Here is a 17,842-nt window from a genome sequence, read left to right on the forward strand (position 1 = left end):
GGGCACTCTATTATAATATTAAATGATTAAAATACAACTTTATTTAGGATCCGATTGTTCTTCATATGTTGTACAGCCAGCATTTCCTTCATACTTTTTCATTCTTCTTGTCTATTAGGAAGACATGCCTAAAAAAAGCCTAACTACTATAAATGCATTTAAAGGGGGGGATACGATTCTATTGCTGTTGCAAATACACTGAGCAGACTGTGTTTTCCCCCTCACAGGCAGCTGTGTACTGGTGCCCCTCTGGTGGAGGTATTGAAGGGATGTTGCCAGCAAACTTTTCAACAGGGCCCTGTCAGTTCCAAACTTTTCAGCAGCCAGGGAACAGCCTAGTAGTTGAAGGTCAGTTGGAAAATACTTCCTGTGAACACTTCTTAATCAGTGATATCACCTACATTTACAAGCTTTTCAGTTCAAGATAAACCCATCATGCACAATTGGCATATTTGCAAAGCAATTATCTGCATGGAGTTACAAAGACAAGGTGTTTGGACATAAAAAAATTGATTTTGTTTCAGCACCTCAAAATAAAATATAATATACTGTATAATATATTTCAAAGCCATATTGGTTGGGTTTTTTTAATCGTGGCTGGCTAAAGATGGCCATTTAAGTACCAATAAAAACATATGAAAACATATTTGGTTTTCGTGTGTGATTATTGGATAAGAAGAAAAGGACTCCAATACGTTGTTTACTGCAAACGGGGTGTTCCCAAAATGTATTCCATGGTGCTCTAGACACTTTGCAAGGATCAAACGTTTCGGGACCACATGGCATTTCCTTCATCACTGAGGAAGGGCCATGTGGTCCTAAACATTTAATCCTTGCAAACTGTCTAGAGCACCATGGAATAAATTTTGTGAACACGCCATTTGCAGCAAACAAGGCATTGGCGTCCTTTTCTTCTTGTTTTTGCTAGCGTGTGGCTAGGCCAGTGCCTATACCTTATCCCCTTAATTGGACTGTGAAATGATTATTGGATAATGCATTTGATATCAACGTGAATATGCATAGATTCATGTTTTGGCACCAACATCTGAGGAGAGGAACAGCCGAGCGAATGAATCCGCATTGGCTTCTCTCCGATTGAGAGGAAAACGCAGGAGGAGCGAAACTGAGCCTACACTTCCTATGCCATCAGCCTTAAATCCAAAAGCCCTCAATTGGGTGATGTCTGAGGATGCTGGGAACTGTATTTCACAGCAGTAAGGATTAATGCTTAGCATTCCTGTCCAGGATTTTCTTTGTGAGAGGTATTCTATGCTGTTTAGTAGGACTGTTGCATACAGGAAACATTTGAAATATAATCTTTACTATTCTGTCTTACTCTCAGATGCCATGCAGCCATAGTGACAGGTACATTCATGTTGGGAAGTAAAATAGAGAATAGCAGCAATAAGAAATGCATTGAAAGCAGAGACTAGTCTGTTCTTTGGATTGATTTGAATATTATTCAAGGGTGACAAAGCAGTGTGCCGTAGGGTGGTGGCACACGTGCAAATTATGGGGAGATTAGTCGCCCAGTGACAAATCTTCTATTTTTCGGACGACTAATCTCCCTGAAAGCCGAATTGATCCGTATGCCATCCAGCCGGCGATTCACATTCTCGCTGGTGGGAAGGTATTTCTGGTAGATTAGTCACCCGAAGAAGAGGAGATTTGTCGCTGGGCGACTAATCTCCCCAGAATCTGCACGTGTGCTATCACCCTAAATCTTTCAGCATAGCCTCCACTGTTTTTCTGGCCATTGCTGATTGTAGTAAGTTGTAGATAAATAGTAAACATTTACTGGTTACACACAAGAAATTAAAGTTTAAAAAATAATACAGGGAGTGACTGTATGTAATCTCTTGCCCATGTGTATAAAACCCTGGACTATGTGAACCAAACTTCAAAAATACCCTGACTCAAAACTTCAAAAATCATAAAGCTGACCTGAGTGTAAAACCCCCAGTTTGAGCATTTTGGGCCAACTAATACAAGTCTAAATAAACAGCTTAGAGAACACTCCACACTTACAGACTTCTCTTTGTGGCTCTGGTGCTTGGCCCCGAATCCATTGCTCGGGGTGATGCATAAGCAAGAATGCAAGACGGCATGCACTCCTTCTGATAACTTCTAGGGATTAAAACCTGATTTTATTGCATGAAGTTAAAAACAATCACGTCCTAATATGTCATGATTGATTTTAACCCCAAGTGGTTGGCAGAAGGAGTTTGTGCTATCTTCCATTCTCATTTATTGGGTACACCAGGTTTTACACTGGGAGGCCCATTTATCAAAGGTCAAATTTTGAATTCATGTGAATTTGTTTTACTCAAATAAATTCGAATTTACTCTTAAATTCGAATGGGAGGTTATTTAAAAAGAATTCGAACGTATAAAACTCGAACGAATATTACCAACTCCAAAACTGGAATTGAATTAGATTTGAATACGATTACATTTCAATCAAGTTTTTTCTCCGAAAAAAACTTGAATGTCCGGAAAGCTATTAACATCTTCAAATGGGTCACTGGACCTCTGCCATTGACTTCTACATGAACTTGGCAGGTTTTAGGTGGCGAATAGTCGATTCGAATTGTCCCAATGGCCAAGGTTTGATAAATCTCTATTTTCTAATTCGAATCGAGTTTGGATTATTCCCAATTCGAATTTGAGAGTTTTGACCAGAAAAAAATGATTTACTATTTGACCCTTAATAAATCTGCCCCTATGTGTAGTGGGTTCTACTGACCTGCCCTCTTCTAAAGATAGAAATAAAGATAGAAATAGCTGAGCAAATATCAAAGCGAGTACGTGTCACCACACTTAGTAGGAGAGCAAAAGGGTTATACATGTGATGAATGACTAGCAATTGTTTTTAAAACTGATGTTAAGAAATATATTGTAGGGTTCATTTCTAAATGTTATTATAGCAGAGAGGAGTGTTTGCAGAAAAACTTTTCATACTTTAGCTTACACAGTGGCATTTTGGGGAAACTGCAAAACCTTTATGGCATATAAACAGTTAATGGCTATTTAAGTAGAGACAAGCAGAAGCAGAAAGGCACCTTTGTCAGCTGTTAGAATTATTGGAGTTCATGGAACAAAAGGACTGGTGTCATTGCTGCTAGGTTAATTGGCACCCTTGTGCAGGGCAAACCAGGATGTTTAAACCTTACACTGCTTCACTGACTTGCTTGACCTATACTATGTGCATACTCTTGCACAGGGTTTTAACCCATGGCATGCCAGAGCTGTGGAGGGCACTTTGCAACAAACGGTTTCTAACATATCATTTGTACTCTGCATCCATGTATGTATATTTTAGGTGCAACGGGTGCTTGTCTCCTTGTCCTAGCACAACATGGTTGCAGAGGGCAGATGAACATTGTGTGTGCTGCAGTTTCATCTTCTCCATGACTCAGAGCTGTGACTGAAGTTAGTCAGGCGCTGCTTCCCTTCTCACTCCTCCCATCATTTGTGGCCCTCCCTGCATGCTCCTGTTTCCTGAACTGTTTATTTGCTGTGGCACTATCCAGCAACTTTTTTTAATCTTGCCTTTAAGTTCCAGGATGCTAATGCACAGCTTTTAGGCAGTATATTTTAGGCTGAGAAATCACCACCCGTGTCCTTTCTTGAAACTATTTGCAACTACACTCTTCAGGGCTGGTTAAAGCTGTAAAGTATTTTTGCTTAGTAAGTCCTTCCTGCTTCTGCTTTTGATTCTATTGGGATGTATAGATTGCAGGGTAGTAAAACAAGCACTGCAAAGAGCTGATTTAATGAGTACTTTTACACTAGCAGTAATCCAGTGTAATAAGTGCAAAGTACAACTGCCGCTATTGTTCAGATTTAGAAGCAAAACGTCGTTTTTTTTTTTTATTGTATACAACGCCCAGATTCATTAGAAAATGATAGGAAGGGGCACACATTCTACAGTAGAGGAGGAGGAATTTTTATGAAGTATGAGATGCCCAGAGTGTGTGGATAACGGCAACAGTCACATTTTCATCTTAATAAGGAAATACTTTTAGCAAATACCTTGTATGAATAGGAAGCAATCATTTAAACTGAATTTGTGTGCTTGTACCACACGCTGTATGATGCACAGACAAAAGCAAGTCCTATATCTGTTATCAGTGTATTTGGAAAGTTTGCTTACTTAATTATATTATTGTGTATTTTGACAAAAGCAAGTCCTATATCTGTTATCAGTGTATTTGGAAAGTTTGCTTACTTAATTATATTATTGTGTATTTTGACATATTTTCAACTTTCATTGATTTTTTTTTTTAATGAAAGTAGTATTTTGTGTCCAAACCATGCTAAAAAAAACCCCTATCTACTTTTTTTTATTAAAGTGTTTTTGATTATTATAAACCTAATGATCATTATTAAGTATTAAATAAATAAAGCCCCCTATTTGGGGTTAGGGATTAGGGGTGTTTTGATCAATACTGTTTTAGGTATAGCAGTGGTCGAAGTGCCTATTGTATCATTAACTTTGACTTGTAGTTATTGGCCACTGAAGACACTTTCATTGGTATATGTGGTTGATATTTGCTTTAACTTTAGCAACGGTAAACAGCTCTGGCCTAAAAATGCAGATATGTCAATAAATACTAATCTCCTTACAGAATAGCAAATGTCCTTTTTCTTTCCTTTCATCTTGTCTAGAAAAATGTCAAATTAAACTCTACTGTAGAACAGAGAATAATATTACTAGGTAAAACTATTAAAATTAGGGATGCACCGAATCCAGGATTCGGTTCAGGATTCAGCCAGGATTTGGCCTTCTTCAGCAGGAATCCGATTCGGAGGAATCCTTCTGCTTGGATGAACCGAATCAGCAGAATTTGTACTTGCAAATTGGGCCGGGGAGGGAAATCACTTGACTTTTTGTCACAAAACAAGGAAGTAAAAATTAGGGTTCAGTATTCCGCCAAATCATTCGCAAATGATTTGGGGGTTCAACCAAATCCAAAATGGTGGATTTGGTGCATCCCTAATTAAAATGTTTTTATGATTCAGCCAAATAATAATAATATTTTTAATAATTATAATAATAATATTTTTTATTTGCTTTGTTTTGTAGTGCTAGATAGAGCTATGGTTGATGCTAAAGTCTGTGCCTCCAACATTGCAGAGAAGATGACTGGAAAACAAGAAATGAAACCCATCCCAGAACCCTCAGCAGAAAATGGAGGTAAGAAGCCATTATCAAACCAGTACAGACCTGTCATGATGTAGAGACCTTTGTATATAACCCTTTCATTCATTTTATATGTTCTTTGTACAGTACTTCCAACATGAACACCTTATTTTGCATACACTGTATAAATTACAGTAGGGCCAATAATAAAAACACCTAGCAAATATTGACAGAAGTAAAGCTATACTTTCATCTTGGTTCAGTAGCAGCTATAGCATTCAATTCCTTGCCTCCAGTTCCACAAAAAATATGCATGGAAATTCTTTGTCTTAAGTATCCTTTAAATTGTTAATGTGCATGTACACAGTGGATATTGACTGAACACTAGGCCACCTCCAAAAAAGTTGACAGTTTAGTGTCTCACAGTGTTACCCACAGAAATACCTGACTGGCATTGATAAGGCAAGCTGGGAAAATCCTGCCAGCCAAGGACTTCATCAGGCTTTAGGTTGGCCAAAGATGTGGATCTTGCCTTGTGCCATATCCTTTGGAATGTATAGCATGATAACTCATGCTAAAAGTAACCATTCCCGTTAATCTGCAAGTGCCTGTTTGTTTAACAGAAAAAGAAACTGTGAGTGAAAAAGACCAACTCAAGGCAGTGAACTTAATGAATGGAGCAGAAGCCAGTGACCTATCCTCTGTTAACGCAATGATGACAACTGTGATGAGTGCAGCCAACATAGCTGAAAATGGTGGGAGCTTGCAGAACACTAAATCGCCAGCAAAATCTCCTGCTCCAAACAGGATTGGCAGAAGGAATCAGGTAAGGATTTTGAGGCTGACCTGTTGCATCAAAGCTCATAGCCATCAATATGGTGACTCAGAGCCATCAGTATGGTGACTCGCAAACCTTTTACCCTACAGATCTGGTAGGTGCGCATATGTAAAAGTTTAATCTAATATTTATGCATTGTATCTGGGCACAAGCTGTGTTAGTGGGTCTGTGGGCATCACCCTACCAGCAAGATCATTTGGTGAATGCCATTAAATACATATCTTAGATGAGAGGTGCACATTGATGCATGGATACACTGTCTACACTAAGCATACCTAGTGCTATTTCCACCACTGCTTTAAGGAGCCACCTATACTGGAGATCCAAATCCTGCTGTTAAACTATTGATTGATTACAGTATCTTTCATTAATTCTCCTTTTGCAGAGATCTTCTCATATATACCGAGATATGTTTTGCCAGGCTTATGAGCTACCTCATTCCAAATGACATTCAGGGTTTGGTTCTGAGGAACGAATAGCCTTGTATCCCCGATATCATATGAAGTATGAGCTTGTCCTTTAGCCATAGCTGATCACATAAAACAGCAACTATGATGATTTCTGTGGCAGTGTTCTTAGACTTTTCACATATAGAAAGCTACTTATTCTGTACATGTGAGTCAAATTATATCTTACAGTGCCTTCTTTCAATACTGTAAACTACAGTTGGGCTATGATCATCAGTTTACACAGCCCTGGCCTGCAAGATAAACACACTTCAATATATACATTGCAACATTTTGCAATGTTGTTTTATTGTTTTTTTTTATATCTTATTTTGGCAGAATTAAGGTATGAAATTCATGAAAGATATGTTATCCAGAATACCCCAGGTCCCAAGCATTCTGGATAACCAGTCCCATACCTGTACTGCACGTGCCCTTCCCTATGACGCGTGCAGATAGATATTCATTTTGTCTATCACTATATTTATATTGTATTTATATTGCTATTGTATAGTACAGCTTCCTTAATACTAAATAAGATGTTTAAAGCAAGAAAGAGATTGTGTTTTAGTGCCCTAAAGTAAGTAATTTATTTATCTGGGCTACTAGTTTAGCAGTCAGCAACCCACAGAACACAAATAACAACATTGATCTATTTGGATAGCTGAATGTCTGCTGAATGTAGAAAAAGGGAATGTATACTATTTAATTTAAATTACATTAGATATACAGGTTTTAAAATAGTGTGTATTGCCATTTTAACCATATTTCACCTATTCTCCACCTAGATACTGTTGGAGTGGTAGATTGTGGGCTGACTCTGCAACTTAAAAAAGCACTCTTCAGTTGTTTATTTTTTCATTTGTTTTGCTAATACGTATTCTAAAAATCCTTACTTTTTTGGGTGACCCATATACCTCCTAAAGCTGGGTTATCAAAGGAGTCTTGCATTTGCCATTATGGTATGCAGTTTACACTGTACTGGCATTAGGAAGAGTTTGGGCCATGGTTAATGATAAACTACTGTTCAAACAGTAATTGCTCTGGCTATTTCTATTTTGATGATGCTTCACATCAAGTTGAAGCAACAGCCATTCTCTTAAAATCTCATGTTATATGAACCCACGCCAGATTCATGTGAAGATCAGAGTCTCTGCTGACATTCTTTCATCTACCCTGTAAGCAGTGATATTTGGGACAAGTTACCCTCAGCAATCTATCAGCACAGCAAAGTCAACCATATAAATTAAAGGGGTTATTCACCTTTGAGTTAACGTTTAATATGCTCAGATATTTTGCAGTTGGTCTTGGGATTCTAGCAGTTACCTGGTTGCTAGGGTTCAAATTACCTTAGTAACCAGGGAGTGGTTTGAATGGGATATGATTGATATATTTATAGGAGAGGACCTGAAGAGAAAAATAAGCAATAAAAAGTAACAATAAAATTGTAGCCCCCCGGAGCAATGTTTTTTTGGCTGCTGGGGTCACTGACCCCCATTTGAAAGTTGGAAAGAGTCAGAAGAAGACAGAACAAAATTCAAAAACTATTTTAATAAATAAATATCTAAGTTGCTTAGAATTGGCAATTTTAAGACATACTAAAAGTTAAAATGTTAACAGTAATTCTAGCAATATATTATGCTTCTACTACTGTAATATTACTGAAACTTCAATGTGTAGTAAGCATCACCAGGAATTGATTCTCTAAATTTTAAAAGCTTTGTTGACCTTATAATATAGTATATTATGATATAGTGAAATTTTAACACAATTTTCAATTGGTCTTCATTTTTCTATATGGTTTTCAAATAATATAACTTGTTCTGCAGCTCTAAATTCAAAGCTAAGTGGTTACTAGGGCCCCCACTAAGCCTAGCAACCAGGCTAATGACAGGCAAATTATTTCTTCTGCAACTATAACATAAGCTAAACAATTAGGATCATCAGAAAAGTTGTTAAGAACAGGACATTCAATAACATACTAAAAGTAATTTTAAAAGTGAACAATCCCTTTTGAATAGCCTTTATTTACTGATGCTGCACAGGTAGTATACTACAAGGGTAGTATAACTTCTTGTTTGACATGATTCAATGAATAGGACTGAATACGCTGAACATTTTGCTTATTGTTTTCAGGAATCGAAAGAGGAGAAATCATCCTATATCTGCCCCTTGTGTGAAAAGAACTGCAATTCTCAGCACCAACTTACAATGCATATCCGCCAGGTATCACTTTTTATGCAATTCATACTTCAGGGCTTGGGGAGGTGGGGGTTGTCAATCCATAAGTGTTCATCAAGAAATTAACTCTTGTTCTGTGTGACTTCATTTCTTATTTAAAGTTTGTAACCAGCACACTAAACAGTGACTTCTCTCTATAGAATAACAGACTTGGTGACCATTTGTTTCTCCATCATTAAGTGGGTAGCAACGTATTGTGCATATACAGGCACCCCTACAGTAAGCTGCTGATTGGCCATATCTACAGTTTTGCCAAGCCCTCTAGCATTTCAGTTTCAAGTGCACCTAATGTAAAATGTATTTTGCAGAATGTTGTGGATTCTTTAATCAAATAAAGAGGGGCATGCTTCCACTGTGTAAATCTCATCAAACAGTTTACCAGAATACATGTATAGGCAAAACAATCCTATTCAGTTTATTGTTTAAAGGATTTTTTAGTAGACTTAAGGTATGGAGATAGAAATTACAGAAAGATCTCTTAACCAGAATAGCCCAGGTCCAGAGCATTTTGCATAATTGGTCCCATACCTGTAAATATATTGCACATTGTGGTCATGGTCAGAAGCAATTATAAAGCCCAACAATATGGAACCCATTACAAATTGGCATGTACATGTTCTTTGCTGCCTGTCTGGCAATCTTTTAAGGGCTACAACTAATATTGGGCAACAGAAATTTCACCAAATATTACACCTTTAATGGCCTTAACTGCACAAGTGTCAATGCTCATGCTGAGTGGTCAGTCCTGAATGTCCTACGTTAGTTCAGTAGTACTAACACAATAAACCTATTATTTGTATTGTTCTCAAAGTGAAATGTTTTTTTTTTTTGTATATCTTTTAGTTTTATTAATGTTTCCTGCTAATCAGTACAATTTGTATTAAAACTACTGCTTTTAGTGAAAATATTCCACTGGCTATCGCTTGGCTAGTATTTATTTCAGTGTATAACAGTCTGTTTCCTCAGACATCTCTGTATAAATTTAATTTGACTGAACATGTTCTTTCCTGTAGCATAATACAGACACGGGAGGGACTGACCATAGCTGCAGCATCTGTGGAAAGTCTTTAAGTTCAGCGAGCTCCCTAGATCGCCATATGCTTGTCCACTCTGGAGAGAGGCCTTACAAATGTTCAGTGTGTGGGCAGTCATTTACTACTAATGGGAATATGCACAGGTGAGTAGCAAGTATTGGCAATTTAACAATTCTCAAGTAGTTTTGACAACAGCTGTTTGGTAATTTGTATATGTTGTATCAAATTTTAGTGAATTGTAATTGTAATTTTAGTGAAAGCATTGGAAAGTGCCACAAGTAACTCTGGTCCCTTGATAATTGTCTTTCAATGACAGCCTAAATATGGAAAGAGGCAAAGTACTTGGCTCTCATGAACTCTGTACCTGTCTATCATAGTGTGTGCTTCTATATGTAGATTCAGCATACTGCTGTAACATTGTTATTAACAGTGGTGCAGATCACTCTTTATAAATGTAAAGTGTGATACAATTGCCTGCCATGTCTGCTTTATAAAGCATCACTTAATACATGTTTTGTTCCAAATATACTCTAAGCTTGACTGCAGCTTGCATTCTGTGGAACTTGAATGTAACTTCTTGATGACTGAATTGTATTACAATATATGAGTGTGCCACTATTTATGTAAAAGATCCAAGCCAAGCCAAGTGAACAGCAAAAGTATAACTACATTTGAACACTTAAATCAGCATGCCTTTTTCCCATTGCAATCTGCAACATGTGAATGTACCTGCAATGTTTTTTTCTAGAATTCCAGCATGATTGTGGGTGCCCACTAAGTTTCAACCACTATAGTTTATGCATAGTATTGGCATCTGTTTTGGTAAATTGCATTAAGTCACATATTTTTCCCTTCATATGTGCTTAAATATGAACTTTATTTAATATATTCTCCAACATACTGAAACAACAAACGTAGTAAATACAATCAATTAAATATTCTGCATCATTTGTGAAATAGTCAAGTTTAACTTCACTATTCCTCCCTAAGCATCTGTTTCTCTTCATTCTATCTTCTTGCGGCAGTTGGGTGACAGGTAGTCGTTGACAGTTAGATCCAATATATATTAAACCGATGCTGAGTTTGGGATAGTGAAGATGCACTTGATTATTTCAGAATCAGTACAGAATTTTTAATTGATTATATTTAGAAAATGTAGTATTTTCTGAAATTTATATAAAATTTAAATTTTTGCAATAGTTCCCCTTTAAGTGGAGTCACTTCTGAAGTGTGGCATCAGTATACATTATGGACCCTCTGTTTAGCAGATCAGGCTGAAAGGGTGCCTTTGTGCTCACAGCTAATTTCAAAAGGAGCATGAATGGACACAAGTAGCTTTCTAAATAAAGTCAAAACACACTTTTTGCGTATGTTTTAGCACTTAGCACTAGCGTTTGTAAATGAGCCCTTACAAGTTATACAGGTGAACCATGGGAGAAAAAGTTTTGCAGTCACCTCTTACTTAGCATTAATATGTTGACAGTTAAAAGCTTAGAGTATTCACAAACACAGGGACTTCCCGCTGTGCAATTGCTGGGAAGATGGGTCTGCCTTTTTTGTGTAATCATAGAGTACACCTTATTTTGAGCTACACAATGCTGACCAACTTAGAAAACCTTAATTGAGTAATTAGATGGAATAATAATTTTCATTGCATGGACCTTTGAAAAGAACTTCTAGTTTTAAGGCTTCTCAAATCGATGGTAAATAAGCCAAATGTTACTTTTTCTCAGCTGTTTTTGCAAATACAAAGATGTTTTATATCCCGCTTTCTTAACCCAGGTTCCCTGAGCCACAATCATGTTTCAGGACCAAGTGCTACAGGCTAGAATGAGATTTCTTGAAAAGAAAAAATTCTAGGTTTGAGCTACTTACAAAGAATTTTCTTGACATAGATTAATGATTCATCGCTGTCCACTTATGTTCTTTCTGACATGGAGTAGGTATTATAAATCACTGCCAAATGAGGCTGATTATAGTTACACAAAAGTGATACTATTGTCAGAATACAGTGTTATTACTTTGCCAAAACAATGTGTTATAATATTGTGGGAATGTATTTTATTGGTGAAAAAGTAACAGACGATTATTATTATTTTTATTGTTATTATTCATATCACATACCCTGTGTGTGATAATACAATTTACAAGAGTTTACCCCTACAATCACACGTTAGTGCCAATTTAATCAGAACTAAATAACTGTCCCATATACCTGTGAAATGTGGAAGGGCAGTTGACCTGGCTGTAAGTACAGGGATCTCTTTGCTTTTACATTGCACTAGTTGAATCACACATAGCTGTAATTGCAAGCCAATGTCCTGCCCTTTTGTACCTCCCTAGCCCATTTGCACACAGCTTACCAACCTGTGCAGTAAGTTGAGCCACTGGTATATGTCCCAGAAATTAGCGTCTTGTGGCGACTGCAATTACTCTGTAATTCTTTAAAAGAATTGTGGGCAAAGAAATGTGGCAAATTATACTGATCTAGAATGCTCAGGACCTGGAGTTTTCCGGATAATGGATCTTTCCGTAGTTTGGACCTTCATACCTTAAATCATTTAAACATTACATAAAACCAATAGAATGGTTTCTTCCAATAAGGATTAATTATATCTTAGTTGGGATCAAGTACAATGTACTGTTTTATTATTACAAAGAAAAATAAATAATTTTTAAAAGATTGGATTATTTGGATAAAATGGAGTCTATGGGAGACAGCTATTTTTAGTTAATATAGCTCTTGTTTACTTTGAGGGGTTACCTTGAACAGGATAGCACTTGCAAAGATGGTGTCCTACCTCAGCAGTAATGACATTGGGATTTAAAATTGTATATCTGTGCATCCAGAGTGGAAACTTGAAAGCGAATATTTGACTTTACCATTGAATAAGTAATTTATGTTTGTTTTTAACATCCAGTCAAACATACATCTTTTAACTGGGCTTTCACCTCAGCTCACACAACAACCAGAATCAAAAGAAAGAAAACTTGCCGGACATGTTTTTTACCCAACAGGCTGGAACTAGCAAACCGAGCCATATCCTATTTCATCCCCCTGCTCACGTTGAAAAGGTCATTTTCCTTTTTTTAAAATGTTGAGACAAACAAAATCAGAGCATCACTATGCATGTTTTCATGCTTGGGTATCAATTCCTGAAAAACCTGAAATTCGGCTCTTAAAGGTACCTTGGTAACTTGCTCGTTGCAGCGCCTGTGGCGAGTTTTTCAACTTGTTTCATTGGTGCAGCCCCCCTGCTTCCATGGTGCAGATTTGCCCATTGTTTATAAGTGAGCCAGAGAGAGTGACAATAAGGAGCACCTCAATAAATATATATTGGAATATCAGACTACCCAGAACAAGGTAGGGCCAATGTTTGGTGGTTTGTATATTTGTAGATCCAAAAGTGTAAGTAGGTCATCTGTGCGTGTCCATATTACATACTAGTTGGTTGTTTGAATCACATAATTCACTTTAAAAAGACCCATAATCCAATGGAACAAAATAGAATGATTGATAGGAGACATAAATCGTATAAAATTACAGGAGCCAGAAAACTAACAGTACTTTTTGATGTGCAATTATGTATTACTTTGTTTTGTAAAAAAAAAATACACTGCACAATTTAGACAATGTATAAAAAGGGGCCATTGTATGGTGACTGTATCCATTTAATGCAAACCTTTTCCTGATCATCTAAGCTGAATGTGCTTTGACTGTTTTCTGCAGTGTCCTGCTTCAAAATCTCATGTAATTAAGGCCGATTGTGCAGCCATTTTACCCCAAGGTTTATCCTTAGGCCATGAATAAGTGTAGCCACAACATGCCAGTAAACTTATAAAAATGTGTAACAGCACACCTCCGTATTGTATTAGTAGGACTCCAGCAGTACTCCAAGGAAGGCTTTTGTTTCTCTGTAGAGACAGGTCTTAGAAATGAGTAGTGTTTGTGTACAGGTAATGTATCATTTTAGATGAATGCCAGATATATGTAGAAATCTTTCTTATTAATGCAGGACCACACAAACAATTCCCACCCTCCCCTGGATTCTTTTTTTCCCAAAGGGTTAAGTGTAGTTGACGTTTTTTTGACATGATTCAGGCATGTTATGTGGCTGGTTCACCATATAACCAGTTCTGCCTATATGGAATCCTTTGCATGTTTGAATTTCGGACCTTTTTCTAAGGTAATGTGCATCACTCATTACTGGGTTTGTGCAATTCCGTGGTTGCCCAAGGGAGAAGCATGACTGAACTCGCTGGGTGGAACTTTGAATACAGTGCTGAGAAATCATAGACACATAGTGGAGAACACACTTTTTTCAACTGGGTTAGTCTTACAAGTTCTGTGACACATGGATCTTCAGTATGAACACCGTAAGGCAGGCTATGTTAGTTGGTACATATCTAATCAGCAATAGATGTTGGCAACTAATTTATTAATACTTGTAACTATTGACTTTCTAGGAAACAAAGTGAGAAATGAAGCTTTCAAATTTAATCATGTAACAAAATGGAGAGCACTTGTTTGAAAAGAATGAGAAACTTTTTTTAAGGTGAACTACCCCATTAAAGGAGAAATAAAGTGTAACTAAAGAAGTAGGCTAGAAATGTTGTACATTGTGTTTTGGTCTTCTATACCAGCCCAAGGCAACCACAGCCCTTTAGCAATAAAAATCGGGGCCTCTGAAGATGCCCCCAGTAATTCCCCATCTTCTTTTCTGCTGAATTACTGCACATGCTCTGTGCTGCTGTCACTTACTTAGCTTAGGGACCCACTCACAATATACAGTACACACAGAATAGAAATGTCACAATATAAGGCTGGTTAGTAATAATACAGATAATTGCTACATGGCAGCACAGTAACCAGTGCAACTAGCATCAGAATTAAATAATCGACCCTGTAGCATCAGCTTATATTACAGACCAACCTAATTTTTTGCTTCTCAACAGCTGCTCAGAGCCCACTGAGCATGTGAGTGTCGCAGACACTTTCCAAGATGGTGACCCCTTGTGACAAGTTTAAAGTCCTGGATCATTGCTGCTATTGAGAAGCTGAAACTTTAGGCTGGTGCAATAAGTTCAGTATATAAAATATGGCGTTTTTAGCCACATTCAGTTTTAAGGTTTAGTTCTCTTTTATCATAAGGCAGGGAGGGTCTGTGTTTGAAGTGACCATCTCCTAAAACCTTTGATTTACAGTATACTGTCAAACCACTATCAAAAAGTTAACAGAATAGCATATATAGATAATATACTGTTTGCCTCGTCTGTTTTTTTTTTTTTTGTTTTTTTTTTTACCCATTTGCCTTTCCTCCATTCTTGCAATACGGGGTTAACACGAATTCTTTCATAAGGCAGATATACATTGCCAAGTAAGTCTTAGTACCACATGGTTGTTACTCTTCTAACTTCATGTCCAACAGCAGCTGCCCTGACAAACACTGTTTCACTGTATGCAGCAGCCTGCAGCTGTTCAGGGTTCTGGTATCTCTTGGGCAAGGGGAAAGGGGTTTTTGACTCATGCTAGGATAATTCTAGAGAGTGCCTAAATCATTCTAAAACTCACCATCTTGCAACATATGTGATAAGCTACAAAATGCATTCTGAAATGTCTTAGGCATTCATTTTGCTCAGCGTTACGCCACTTAGCTGGAGAGATTTGTCTGTCTGTGAGAGGAAGGGGGAGCTGTTTGAGTAACTTTGTCCAGTCTAAACCTGTTAATTTCTTCAACACAGCTCATGTTTTCTGCTGGATGCTTTCTACTACAGAATCCTTTGATAATAGGCAATTTCATACATCAACATGGCTATTTAATTTTTTTTTTTCTATACTAAAGGGGTGGTTCACCTTTAAGTTAACTTTTATTGTTTTATAGAATGGTCAATTCTAAGAAACTTTTCAATTGGTATTCGCTATTTATTTTGTATAGTTTTGTTTTATTATTTGCCTTCTTCTTTTAACTCTTTCCAACTTTAAAATGGGAGTCACTGACCCCATCTAAAATAAATTCCCCGTAATTGTTATTGCTAATTTTTATTGTCCATCTTTCTATTCAGGCCCTCTCCCATTCATATTCCAGTCTCTTATTCATATCAATTCACAGTTGCTAGGATAATTTGGATTCTAGCAACCAGATTGCTGAAATTGCAAACTGGAGACCTGCTGAATAAAATGCTAAATAACTGAAAAAACAGATACAAGCTCTCCTTTAATTGTACCATTAATGTAGTGTTTTTCATCTTTATAAATCAATAACTTCAACGTTGTTTGCTTGATTGGACTCTGTAGGATAGGAAGCTGGACCTGTTCTGCAAATCCTTTTTAAAAATAAATAGGAATAATACTCTGAGAGATCATACGTTTAATGGGGCAAAACTAGACTATCCCAATAGACCAAATAAACTGCAAATGTAAACCTCTTTGCAGGCTGGCATATTAAATAGTTGATGAATGTAACTAAACATTTCACATAATGATATGTATGTATACTGTTCCTTGAGATATACGTTTGCATTATATTCCGTTTCAACTGGTTCTTTTGTTAGTCTGGCTCTCATTTGATATGTAAATAAAGCTGTTTTCTTGTGACAGGGCCAAGTCTGACCTGCATTTGGGTTGCATGTGTAGTGGAGCTTATTATATTTTATTCTGTCTGCTTTTTTTCAGTCATTAATGTACTAAATCAACCATGGTTACCCAATAATACATAACTTACTCATACCTCCCAACTGTCCCTTTTTCAGAGGGACAGTCCCTCTTTTGACAGCTCAACCCGCAGTCCCTCATTTGTACTGGAAAGTCCCTCTTTTCTCTGCACTGAACAGCCAGAAAAAGAAACAAAGTTTCTCACTTAATTGGCTTTTAGCAGAGAGCCCAGAACAGCTAACAGGTGCAAAGAAGATACTTTGTAACAATCTGAGACACAAAAACACAGTTTAGATAAGGAGAAATATTTTCAAACTTTCACAACCTGCCAAATTTTGTAAAACAAACATGGTAATTATGGGGGTGTGGCCACCTAAAGCGGTGTGGTCAAAAAATGCTGCGCAACGTGCGGAAAAAAATTTTTGTCCCTCTTTTTACTTCCAAAATGTTGGGAGGTATGACTTGCTGTGGAAAGGAGCAAGAAATATTTGGGAAGTAGGACAAGGCCTCAGGATATAACTGTCCCACAAACTGCACACAAATGATTAGCAGTGCAATTAAATCTTGCCAATAGATTAGCAGTGCAATTAAATCTTGCCAATATCCACCAATAGGCTGGCGCACAATAAGAGGTTGTAACTTAGCAGTGCCATAATGACATTCTTTTCTCAGCTGACAAGATTTCACTGGAACTACCAGGGGCTAAGCAAAATTTACATTTTTTGCAATTCTAGTTAAACCAGAGGCACAGATTTTGGAGTAGAGTGTATGATTATTGTTGACCTATATTGCACTATACGTCAGTGCTTCCATCAATGTTTCAAGTAAATTCCTGTTTGGTGGCTGTGTGGAGTTCAAACATGGCTGTTCTTGTCTTCTTTTTAATTTACTTTATTCCCATGAATATGTCATCTGTAAGATGCTTGAGATATGGCGAGCACAGAAGAGAAAAAATGAGCAATGCCAAAAAAGGAAACTTGCCTGAGAAATATTAGGCTTGAATGTCTGCTTTCTGTTCATCAGGCATTTAGCCTACAGACGTTTACTTCTTTCAATAAGGAAAGCTTATTCAGCATCTCTTAGGGCAGAATTGAGCCAATGATTAAATTATATCCATAGTGTAATATTTTGTATTTAGTGTGAAAGTTCTAGTTGAATTAATAACTCTGTATTTAAATGTGTTAACATGCACCATTATCGTTTAGGCATATGAAGATACACGAGAAGGACCCAAATGTTTCAGCTACCGCAAGTCCCCCATCACCCCAAAAACGAAGGAGGTTTACAACCAAAAGGAAATTAAGTACTGAAGTGGAAGCAGAAAAAGAAGAAACACCATCAGCAAAAAAGGTTCTGATTAACAATCTTATTCTCCTCTGCTTTTAAATGTAAAATGAAAGGTCATAAGTTGTTTTTGCCACTCTTGCATCTATCTCCCTGCCCAGCCTTGATGACAATAGTTTCTTATACATTTTGTGATTAAAC

At 37.1% G+C, this 17,842-nt stretch overlaps 1 protein-coding gene across 16 annotated transcripts in view; it reads left to right on the plus strand.

The window, feature by feature from the left end:
• The window catches only part of rreb1.L (ras responsive element binding protein 1 L homeolog), a 68,623-nt gene that overhangs the window by 35,922 nt on the left and 14,859 nt on the right, over positions 1-17,842 (plus strand). For 9 of the 16 annotated variants that reach the window (XM_041566279.1, XM_018267765.2, XM_018267770.2 and 6 more), the window contains 6 exons: positions 228-348; positions 5,090-5,200; positions 5,770-5,972; positions 8,567-8,656; positions 9,685-9,848; positions 17,563-17,707. In XM_041566279.1, the coding sequence (XP_041422213.1) occupies positions 228-348; positions 5,090-5,200; positions 5,770-5,972; positions 8,567-8,656; positions 9,685-9,848; positions 17,563-17,707 (834 nt within the window). Of the gene's footprint in view, positions 1-227; positions 349-1,174; positions 1,215-5,089; positions 5,201-5,769; positions 5,973-8,566; positions 8,657-9,684; positions 9,849-17,562; positions 17,708-17,842 lie in introns of those variants that run through there. The other 7 variants (XM_041566283.1, XM_041566285.1, XM_041566284.1 and 4 more) reach the window with 2 other exon arrangements.

The sequence above is a fragment of the Xenopus laevis genome, chromosome 6L (assembly GCF_017654675.1).
Source record: "Xenopus laevis strain J_2021 chromosome 6L, Xenopus_laevis_v10.1, whole genome shotgun sequence".
NCBI classification, from domain to species: Eukaryota; Metazoa; Chordata; class Amphibia; order Anura; family Pipidae; genus Xenopus; species Xenopus laevis.